At 37.0% G+C, this 11585-nt stretch overlaps 1 protein-coding gene across 1 annotated transcript in view; it reads left to right on the forward strand.

The window, feature by feature from the left end:
• Positions 1-9195, forward strand: part of UBE2D1 (ubiquitin conjugating enzyme E2 D1) — a 38337-nt gene extending 29142 nt beyond the window's left edge. Inside the window, exons 6-7 of the mRNA XM_024201905.3 lie at positions 1584-1677; positions 6096-9195. Coding sequence (XP_024057673.1) covers positions 1584-1677; positions 6096-6141 — 140 coding nt within the window. The 3' untranslated portion in view covers positions 6142-9195. The remainder of the gene's footprint in view (positions 1-1583; positions 1678-6095) is intronic.
• Positions 9196-11585: the final 2390 nt, after the last annotated feature.

The raw sequence follows: 11585 nt of genomic DNA on the forward strand, positions 1-11585 counted from the left end.
GTGGTGATTGGTCTGTCCCCTGGTTCACGCTTTAGGTAGAATGCTTTTAAAGTCTTAATTTCATTCATGTGCATGTACATTGCATATCTCAAACTGGTGCCTCACCTGAATGGTTGATGGAAGTTTATTTTTTCACTTGCACATATGTTCTTGCTGAGCAGGATTAAAGGACCATATGTCTGCTAAAGTGGTCACTGCTCAATGTGACCAGTCAAGCAACTTGAGTTGTCAAATATTAGTGGCTTATGTTGATTTTTATAAGTGCCAAAAACTTCAGCACAAAATGATTGAAATGGACACAGCCTAAAATACCATTAATATTAAACTGAATTCAAACTTTTTAATGTGGTAAAAAAAACACCATAAAACAAAATGATTAAACAGTAAATTGTGCGATTACTGTGGGAACAGTAGGTGAGTTAGGAGTACCCTTGCTCACGGAGTTCTGCAGATTATTAAATATAATCGAATCCCCTCTTTGCATGATGTCTGCATTTTTTTATATTTTTTTTGGTCATTTCCCTCCCGCCCCCTCCCCCCCCCAACTAGACCTCTGACACTGGAGATAAAAGTTACGTTGTTTGAAGATGATTAGAAAGAAATATGGCAAAAAGTCAGAAGTATATCAGCTCATTTTCTCGTGTTTTTCCTGAGCAAAAAGTTAAATAGATTTTGCTAGACACAAGATTGTCTCTATAAAGCAAATTTAACTAATCCTATTACATGCCAGAGATGTCATCAGCATAACGTTTTCTTGCCATGAATTATCTAAATATTGGCACAGTATATGCAAAAGTGTTTCCAGAGTTCTGAATATAAATATATTGCCCTCTCCCAAAATCTGTGTGCCAGAATTTGTGATAGAATTAAATCTGCCCGAGAATGCCAATAAATTAGTACTGACATCTGTTGGTGGTAAAATTTGTAGTATTTAGAATTCAAAATCTAATACCTAGTGTATTCAAATTGGGTGAAAATTTTCATATGCAGTCTTACTGGAGAAAATAGATCTAAGTTGGCAACAAAATTGGAAAAAATACACTAAAATCTGGTGTTGCATGATAGTGTGACAGAATATAAAATAGATGCATTTGTAATTAGTACATGCTGATCCTGTGACCTTGCACTAAGCCCTCTGTCAGAAAGTCAATCTCTCTCAATGAGAAACTAATTGTATTGGTTTTAAAGCAAAATGGCTTGCAGTCTGATAAAATGTTCATATGACAGTATGTAGTTTTCTTTAACACGTGTAAGTCAAAATTGTCAGTTGTTTCACTTCTAAGGCCTGAGTCCTGTAATGAATTCTTCAAAAGCACATGGGTCTGCATGGTGTGTTTATTGTGCATCAGGTTCTTGGAGCGTACAGTCTCTGGGTCAGGGACCATATCCTCATGTATGTCTGTACAGCATTGAGCAGAATGGGGCCGTGATCCTGAGTGAGGTTTCTGGGCAGACCTGTAGTATAAAGATTTAATACTAATGAAGTACATTTGTTTCCCCAAATTTATCACTGTATATAGTAAGGTATTATAGAAAATAAGACAAAGAAGTAAACCCTTCCTTAATCTATTTTCTTTTTTTAGTTTTATTGTCCATATGCTCCTTACTTTGTGATCCTAATCCTGATGACCCTTTAGTACCAGATATTGCACAAATCTACAAGTCAGACAAGGAAAAGTAAGTAACTTTTTGATATTTAGAGGCTTGTTTTTAATCTGCTACGCATAAAACGTTCCCCCCCATTCTTTGAAGACATTCTCTTCATATACGCTCACAAAACTTAGGTATACCAAAGATATACATATCTAAGCCTTTAAACAATAGAATCTAACAAGAACCCATGTAATAGTTTTATAACTTCAACTAAACTACTTTAGTAGACTGTAGAGTTACACAAATTAACATTGCTATTTCATAATATTTTAGTGCAAAAATCTGTACATACAAAAGAGAAGTGTCAAGGTTGTATGTTTACATTAGTTTTAAACTACTTGAGGACAAATAACAATATATTATTTGAGATGGTATGTGGTCCTATCATTAAAGACTTATTAGACTTATGCCTCTGCCAAAAGGTTAAAAGATACTGAACATGGATATTAAATTTTGACATTTGATTTCCCAAATACAACTTCTGTCTAAAATATAGAAAATATTGAGAAGTTTTTTCCATAGCCACATTCATCTAACAAACAGCAACATCCTACAGCAAAAATGGACCTTTCTTCACTTTGACCTCAATTTAGAACTGGTGGGAGAGCTTGTATCAGGATGGCAACCTAGGCAACTAATGGCTGCAGTAGTGCATACTTCTGGTGCAAAAGAGATTTAAATTGAAAGGACTTAATCTCTAAAGATACCATATTGACTGGATTCCTACTCTTTGGTCTTAGTCTTGTTCTCAAAGCACACCTGGAACTCCCAAAGCTGAATTTTGATGGTTTCAGACAGCACCCTGTTACACATCCCTGCCATGGATGTGTAACAGCATTGAAGCACTGTGATCCAAGTACATTGCATGGCTGTAGCCTCAAAACATCTGGTACCAGTGTTTTGTGGTCAGCTGAGTCTTCAGGTCTTTGGCACATAGTGGAAGCTTATCTCCAGAACAGTGCAGTGTAGAGTGAATTCTCTAAGCATTTCAGACCCTAAAGGGTGATGTCTCTGGATATCTCAGGAAGTTGATGCCTTGGCACACTATGGGGCACTTCACATAGGGGTGGCTAGAGGCTCTAGGCCCTCAGCATATTACAGATCAGACTTGGGAATTTCCAAAAGGTTCCCTGGAGGAAATTTGGAATGCCAGTGTCTTGGAATCTCTGGAGCTTTCCCCTGGTGTATCAGACACTAGTACTGTGAGAGTGGCTTGAAGAGCCGTGGTGGTAACAGCACTTGGGGGGAGGAGGGAGAAGAGGACAGGGGAGGCGGCGTGTATCTCAAAGAGCTTGTACTTGAGACAATCTCCTCCGCAAGTAAAGCTGCTTATTTTCAATGAGACAGGAACATCTGTATATGCTTCCTCCTTCTAACTCCTGTTTCTAAACTTTTTTCTTATGTTTAGAGGGAATATTGATCCATTGGTCCTATAACCACAGTCTGAGTGTTTAACCGTCATTCCAAATGGTGGAATGCTTGACTAGTCTAATGAACAATTGATGTGATAACAGAGTAACTTGGGGGTACACCAGTCTTCCACATCAGGGTGCTCAAAGTAGGTGGGGGATTGAGCTTTCTTCCTAGAGGTCCTGTGGGACAGGTTTCTTGGTCTGGATAGTCCAAGAGAAGTCGAGGATGTGGTCTGACTGTTAGCTAAAACAGACACATTGAAACTCAGTTGCAGCATATGCCCTAAACTGTTTTCTGCAAAAGTATTCTAGTACAGTGGACTCTCGCTAGAACACGTGTCTATATAGCGCGAATTCGCTTATAGTGTGGGGCCGTGCATGGATCCCAAATTTAATTACCTTCATTGGAATCCATGGTAATGCGGTTCCCACGTTAACGTGGGACCGCACATGGATCCAAAAGCCCGCGTTCTAGTGAGGGTCCGGTGTACCTGTGACATCTGAACCACATGAGAGCATCTTAGTAGGCCTGAAAACCCAATACATAATATCAATGAAGATGCAGCAAACTCAATGTCTCGCTCTTAGTGATTGTCTTAAGCCCTTCCAGATTCCATAAATTCAGATTGTTTGCTCCCTGAGTCGAGTATTTGGTAGACACTATTAGGTTGTTGGTGGATGTGTTTGGGATGCATATTGGCTACCTGTGATTCTGGCTGAAATCCTAGCCCTATTCAAGTCATTGGGAGTATTGTCATTGACTTCAGTGGGGCAGTATTTCACTCGTGGTGTTCATGCTAATTGTTGGTAGCCTGGGGGAGGGGGGTCTCTTCTTTAGTATCTTAAACAGTTATACTCATTGTTCCAGGATCTCTAGAGTCTGTATGGAATATCTGGAAGAGATCACAAACTGCTTGTAACATGTGAACAAGTTGGTGTGTGCCTGCTGCAATAATTTAACAAAATACCCATTAATACCAGCACTAAGATGAAAGGTACTTACCAGGTATATGTTTGACATTGACTGTCATCTACATATTACAGATAGAATCAGATTTAGCTTTTTAATACTCATCCATTCAGGAGCTTTTTGGTACATCTACAGATGGTCTGTAGTTCTTCCTCACTGGGCACAGTTTCCTGAAGGTAACTGAGGATTGTTTTCAATTTGAAAACTGTGTTCTATTTTGTCAAGTTGTGTTGGGGTCTTTGCTTATGTTAGATGGAGGTTATGGTCTTGTTAAAGGATATTCCTCTGCTGAAACAGTCTTTCTTGTCCATGGAGTGGACATTTTTGCAGACTACTAAGAGTTTTTTCTTGCCAGTTATGATGATTGGTGTAATCAAAGCATCTGACCCATTTTGCAAGCACCTGCCTCAATATTTGAACTTGTTTGTATATCTGCCTTGTAATACAAACACTATCATTCTTAAGATGAAGAAATCAGGGCTCAGCCTTTGCCTGTTCATTTACTCAATATTTCTTCCTCCTGTTGTTGATGGGTGGCAGGGGTGTTGAAAAGTCTCCACGTTTCTTAAGGTGGTGTGGAAATTCCCCATACAGTTTCTTGGAGAATCTCTTGGTTTATGGAGACTCCTTCTTTGAAGTGAGGACTAAGAATTCAATCAGTATGGGATGGTTTAAGAAAGGAAAATTTGCCTGTAACTCTGCTTCTTTGAAGATATCCTTTGGTTGGCTTTCTATTAAATTTATCTCCCCTCAGATTTGGGAGGTGAAAGTCATGGCCGACTAAACTCTGGTTATGCTATAATACCGACTTTTACCAATATTAACTTAGAGTCCAAGGAGTTATGTTCCATTAGCATGTGTTTTGCAGATTATGGAGACTGCTGCAGTTAGTGCACAAGTTACATATATTGGCATCTTAAAGGGAGGCAATTAGGTTATATAGGTTTGCAAAAGTTCTTGCTTCAACCTTTTATTTGAAGAAGGAACTAACAGGTGGGGGCACAAGAGGCTGCTGAGCCTACGGTCAGGAATTTAATATACCACATGCTGCTACCAAGGCAAGGAGAGAGTTGGCTAGGAGTTTTGGGAGTTCTGGCCAGTCTCATGAAGGAAGGAAAAGGCCCAAGGGTAGAAATCCAGTCAAATGATACTTTCAGAGAAGCATAATTACTTCCCTTTTGAGTGTCAACATTCAGATGTTGTTGGCAGACTATGGAAGTTGTGACATTAAAAAAAAAAAAAAAAAAACTTCCTAGGTTTTGACCTAGTTCAATAAAAGACCTTTTATACCTAAATAATATTTTGGAAATAACTTTGTAATAATGACATTAACAATTTGACCTTGTTCATTCTAATGGTATGTAGTTAGCTTTAATGCAATTCTTACCTTTCTTCTGGGAAAAGTCTTTAAAAACTTGTTTAAATTAACTTACTGTAAAGTGAATCTCTAGAGCCAAAATAGAATTGACATTGAGAAACAGATGGTGTAATAAACAATCTTGTGCTTCAGTATATGGTGTGCATTGTTTTAATGACCTACTACTTGCCTGCATTAATTAGCTAATGTGTTTCTAATAGTCGTAAGTATGCTAGAGTTGTTGATTTGGCACTGTTTAGTGCACAGTGGAACTATTAGCAAAAGACTGATTACATACGCGCAAACTGTAGATTTCTTACATTTTAATGCAATCATAGACGACTGCTGTGGTTAGATTTTATTTTTTTAGGTAGTTCCAAAACTGAGCATATGTGTATATATATGCTATGAATTATGTATTTTGCTTCTTGAGGGAAGAGAGTTACTATGTAAAACAGTTCTTATATTTCACAAGATTATAATCAATCCCAAAAGGTAGAGAGCCAGTAACACATCATTTGAGTGCTTACATAGATGTTAAGGAGTACTTGTGGCACCTTAGAGACTAACAAATTTCTCTAAGGTGCCACAAGTACTCCTGTTCTTTTTGCGGATACAGACTAACACGGCTGCTACTCTGATACATAGATGTTGTGGATCATATACCTATCTTCATTGAAATGCCTTCTTTCTACACATACAGATACAACAGACATGCAAGAGAATGGACTCAGAAATATGCAATGTAAACTTGTGAAGACTTTTTCATATATACCACAGAGTACTGTAAATTCTAGGTTTTTTCAAAATTAGAAGTAAATGGAGCACAGTTTACTGTTTCAATGTACCATGAGGCCCTTTTTAATTTTTACCCATGTAAGTGTGTTTCTGGAGCAAGAAAAAACAAACTTCCAAAAATAATCTTAAAACTGTGATGAGACTATTTATCCTTTTTGTATGCTTTGCAAAAGACATTTATTGTGGTTTTTAAGACTCTTGGACTTCTGCATCTTCAGCCTACAAGATCCCTAATGCAGTTGTAAAGCAACCAAATTATTTTTTGCTGAAAAACTAGATGTTTTACATGAGAAATACTGTATGTGTCTTTAAGATATGTTGTCAATTTCATAAGTCTCTGTTCAAAAGTTCATTCTATTAGTTGTTATATAATTTGTATTTTTTTACTGTATAGACTAAATATATTTTATTTACCATGCAAATCAATTCATTTAGACTTTTTTTTCCTTTAGCACAGTATTGACATGATACAACTGCTACTAATGAAATCAATGAGGTGTTGCTCCCTATGGGCTATTATACAGACTGATTGCAGATTTCTTAAAACCTAAAATGATCTTTGCACTGTAATTCTTAACATGCTGATTATGGAGAAACACTTGGTTTTTTTATTCTGTTGCATACTTGACTTAATTTTATTGCAATGTGAACTAATTGCACTGCTATGTAGAAAGATATGTAACTGTTTTTGTTTGTTGCTATTCATGACTGATTTCCTCCCCCCCACCCCCATATTGGCAACATAATATTCTCACAGACCTTTTACAAATCTTACTGTAGCTTTTTCCATATAAATAAAATGCATTTTCTACTATTTGTCTTGGCTATTATTTAAATCTTGCATAACCTTGCAAGTGCTTTCTCTAAAATTAAAAGATCAGAATATTAAGTTATGCATGTGAATTATAGACAAAGGGGAAAATAAAGCCATGCATCTGATATTAATTCTAACTGTGTTGCAATGAATGTTAGCTGTAGGCCAATTTATTTAACATGTTATACCCATTGTTTTGTAATATGTGGGATTCAACTTTGCTGAAATCCTACACTAAATATATATAAGCAATTCTCTTTTCACAAGAAAAAATCGCAGATGTTTGGGCATCAGACACTTTCACATAAATTGATATAAATGAATACTTTCAATATCAGAATGTCATGGTAAAGAATCTTCCCTCATTTATGTCTAACAATATTTTGGTCTAATATTTTTCACACGTGAAGCTAACTTTTCCATTAACTGTGTCATCTCAGTCTACTTCACAATGCATGTAGAAAATCCATAGTATTGGAAAAGCAGATTTTGTTTTTAAACTAAAAATAAAAGCATTTTAATCTCAAAACACAGATTTCCCCCCCCCTCTGCCCCCCCTTAGGATGTTAAATAATTGTAAAAAAATGCATGGTTAGCCTATTGCTTTGAACTTTCTGCATTAAGCAAAACTGGATTGAATGGGAAATTTGCCACCACAGGAGCCAAAACCTTTGAGTGCAAGCTAACTCCAGTGCTTTCTCTTACACCAAGGAAAAAATGCCATTTACTGTAGCAAACATCTAACTGGAATGTGCAGAAGAATAGCATGTATGCTAGAAACTCTTTCTACCATTGGAATATTTTTTAATCATTTAATACTTGTTTAAAATTCACCATTGAATTCACCATTGCCCAGAATATGAAACAGCAGCACAAATTGGTCACTTGTGAAATGTCATTTTTTTTTCTAATACATACAATTGACTTTTGAGAATAACACTTAGTGGAGAAGCACTGAAGTTTTTTCATTGCACTGCTTCAAAGAATGTCCCTGTTGTACACTGTAGAATATTCCATCTTTAAAATGGTCAATAAAAGTCTTTAATAGTAAAAATAAATGAGTAAGTCCACTCAACTTGAAATGGGATATTACTGCTATGGAAGCTAAACTATTCACCATTCATTTGTTTTGTATAATATCACGAGAGGGGGGGGAAAGGTTTCTGAGTAACAGAATCTTTCCCAGAATTCTTTTTCATTTGTGTTTCTTACATTTTTGTTAGTAATATGCTTGTACCAGAACAAATGGTTTAAATAGTTCTTAGTGTCTTATGCTTAACTGTGTGAAATTTGGAAGCTTGACTTGCATGTTAAAGGGAATGAATTATTCTTTGTCTTTTACTTTACTAAAACATCAAGGTTAGTTTGAAAATGTTTATACATAAATTGGCAATATTTGAGTATACACCATACAAAAAGGAATAGCTTCCCACCATAATGCAAGATCTTTGGGATGAGCAATAGAAATCAAATTAACTGACAATGATGAACTGACTGCAGCACTAGTTTTTACTGTAACTTTATAGGATTCTTTGAAGATAAGTGTCTTGAAGACATTCTTTGTAGAAGTTTTCTCAGTGGTATTTTTAGCTGAAATTCAGTTCCTGACTCAGCTATTAACCTGCCTTAAGTAGTCTAGACTTTCTGTCCAAGAAATATCATACCTACTAATCTATAGGTCTGATATTTTGATTTTTTTGACTGACTGGCATTTTAGGTAATTCCAAACTTCATCATCCAGGACAACATTTAAACCATTGTTGAATAAGCAAGGATTTTAAGAATTTCCTGGTTAATATTCTGTCACCACTTATTAGATGATGCATTATGAAGACTTCTTTTCTTTTCTCTCTCCAAAAGATTGCTCAGTCCTGCTGCTTTCATTATGATGGAATAAACAATGTATAAATAATCTGTGCTTCCCTCCTCTCTGTCCAGTCATGTTCTACCAGTCACTGTAAAATGCTTCATCTGATTGTCCTCTCTACTCTACGGTGACATTGCCACAACTAAAGGATCTCTGGAAATTCTTGAAAATGTAATCGTAGTTTTATTCTTATTTATTCTTACTCTAATATTACAGACAGCTTGCTTTCTAATAACTTGTTTAACAAATTTCTGATGTTTGTGTGGTATTTTCTGTCTAAAGATGCCAACTGAGGCCTAAATGACAATAAAAATTAAAAATGTATATTTGTCTCCGTTAAAGAATAATTTGCTCTTTAAGTACTCGTATGTCTCATTCTACATTTTTAATATTGTATTCAACTGCTAAGGAATGAATTGGGGCTATTAAAAGAAGTCTTGTATATGGGGAATAGTGGTTTGGAGACTGCAATGGGTGTAAAAAGCAGCTGGGAAGAATACTGAAGACACTGTGATGAATGCATCATTCCCTCAGAAGGAAACGAGAATGCTCTGTGGAATAAAAAAAATAAGGTGCAAAACAGCATAATCAGAGAAGAATTATTATAGGCTAAATACTCTTTTCTCTAAAAATACTATCAGCAAGATTCTCATTCACACAAGAAGCAGAAGGGATGTTGCAAAAGAGTAAAGCTACTACTAGCGGAAAAAGTGAGCTTGTTCTATATTCCTATTACCTTATTCCTCTTTATACTGTTAACACAACTGCACTATCAAACACACCATTGAAGTCTTTGCTTATTTAAAAATAAATTGGTCAACAAAATAAGGGACACCCTGAGAGAAAACAAAAGTGATGGGTGAGTGACTTATTTTACTTTGGAATTGAGCTCTAAAGTGGAGTTGAAAAGTCCTACCTCTGAGGGTGAAATCCAAGCAAGGAGGGCCAGGGGTTTGAAATTTAGGAGCCCCGAGTTCAATTCCTTGCTTGGGCCGGGACTTCATAGGTGACCTTGGGCAAATCATTTAGGCCCACTTGACAGATGGGGAATTGAAACACAGAGAGACTTGGGGCCAGATCCTCAAAGGTATTTAGGCACCTAATTACCATTAAAATCAATGGAAGTTAAATGTGTATCGTTGAGGACTTGGGCCTAGCCTCTGTGCCTCAATTGCCCATCTCTTAAATGGGAATATTTCTTCCCTACGTGCCAGCTGTGTTGTGAAGATAAATACATTAAAATGTGTGAAGTACCCAGATACTTATAACGGGGGGCCATTTTTAAAGCATTTTTTTTTATGAAAGAGGACCACTTAGTAGGTGGTTTTCTAGGGAAACAGCTGAGATGGACTGTTATGTAATGGTTTTGTCTCAAAACAAGTAAGTTTTGACATTGTATCCCTGCAGTCTGAAACCAGAAGGCTATCAGACATCCATTTAGATGTGATTGTCCTAATAAAAATATTGCCTGATGCACTGGTGTCAAAAGAAACAAAATTGGATTAGTCTTCTGAAAGCTTTAGGAGTTTCCAAATATAATTCCAATTATCTCTTTCACAGTGATGCTATACAGGTTTCTCTGTGATAGACAGGTGCGTGAAGAAAATGTTGGTAGGACAATAGTCTAACGTTGAATTTGTGGTGAGGAATCTCAGTAGAATCATAATACAATTATTCTTGTAAAATCTAGTATAAGGTTGATCAGTCAGCTCTGTGAGCGAGAGTGACTGCCACCAGAAATGGGACTTTCTACATTTAAAAAGAATTTTTTTTTTCACAGGAATTGAGTGGTCCCAAAGGACCTTTCATCAGCTTTATCAGGACCATGCATCTTGCAAAACAGGTACCTCTAATGGGTGGTTTCAATGTTAAATATGACAACGTGTTTTAAGACACTAAGTGGTCTCCTTTCCCTTTTGGACATCAAAGTAGGAAAAATGGTACTGGTATTTCTGGACCAATAGATAAAAGAAGCCACTGGGCTTGGAGACAGGCACCGAACTTTCATGTCAGAGTACCTTGGACCCTGTCACACAACAACTGTGCCAACAAGCAGAAACACCCTGGTGACATGGCACTGACCAAAAAGAGGCACCAAAATAAAGAAAAAACATATCAGTGTGTCAAAAGAAAGAACAGGCACAGAGCAGCAAAAGCAGTACTTAGCCCTAAAGACTGGTGCTATCTTCCACTACAGCAGACACTGCAGTAATGATACAATGGTGTCAACAATCTATAACACCACACTGGAACTGACTAGAAGACAAGGCTATTAGGAAGAAAAGAATACCCAACAAAGTGTGCTTAGGATCTGCTGAACCAATGGCTCCCAAGGCACAGGCTTGTGCTGAAAGCTATTTCATTATGGGAAAGAAGAAATTGAAAGGTCAAGGACAGCACATATACTCTGCTGCAGATGGCACATGACAGCCAATAGAAGCCTGACAGCTTCTGCTGCCCTGAACAGAGAGGTATATGCAATGTAGTTGTAGCTGTGTAAGAATCCAGGAACAGATATTAAAGGGACATGGTGGGTGAGGTAATATCTTATAATGGACCAACGTACGTGTGTGAGAGAGACAAGCTTTCAAGCCACAACTGAAGAAGAGCTCCGTGTGGCTTCAGAGCTTGTCATAGAAGTTGATCCAATAAATTAATCCACCTTGTCTCTGAGTAACGCTAGGGAAGCTCTGCCAATCTCACACTAAGGGGTT

The sequence above is a fragment of the Terrapene carolina genome, unplaced genomic scaffold (genome assembly GCF_002925995.2).
Source record: "Terrapene carolina triunguis isolate 2854851 unplaced genomic scaffold, T_m_triunguis-2.0 Scaffold95, whole genome shotgun sequence".
NCBI classification, from domain to species: domain Eukaryota; kingdom Metazoa; phylum Chordata; order Testudines; family Emydidae; genus Terrapene; species Terrapene triunguis.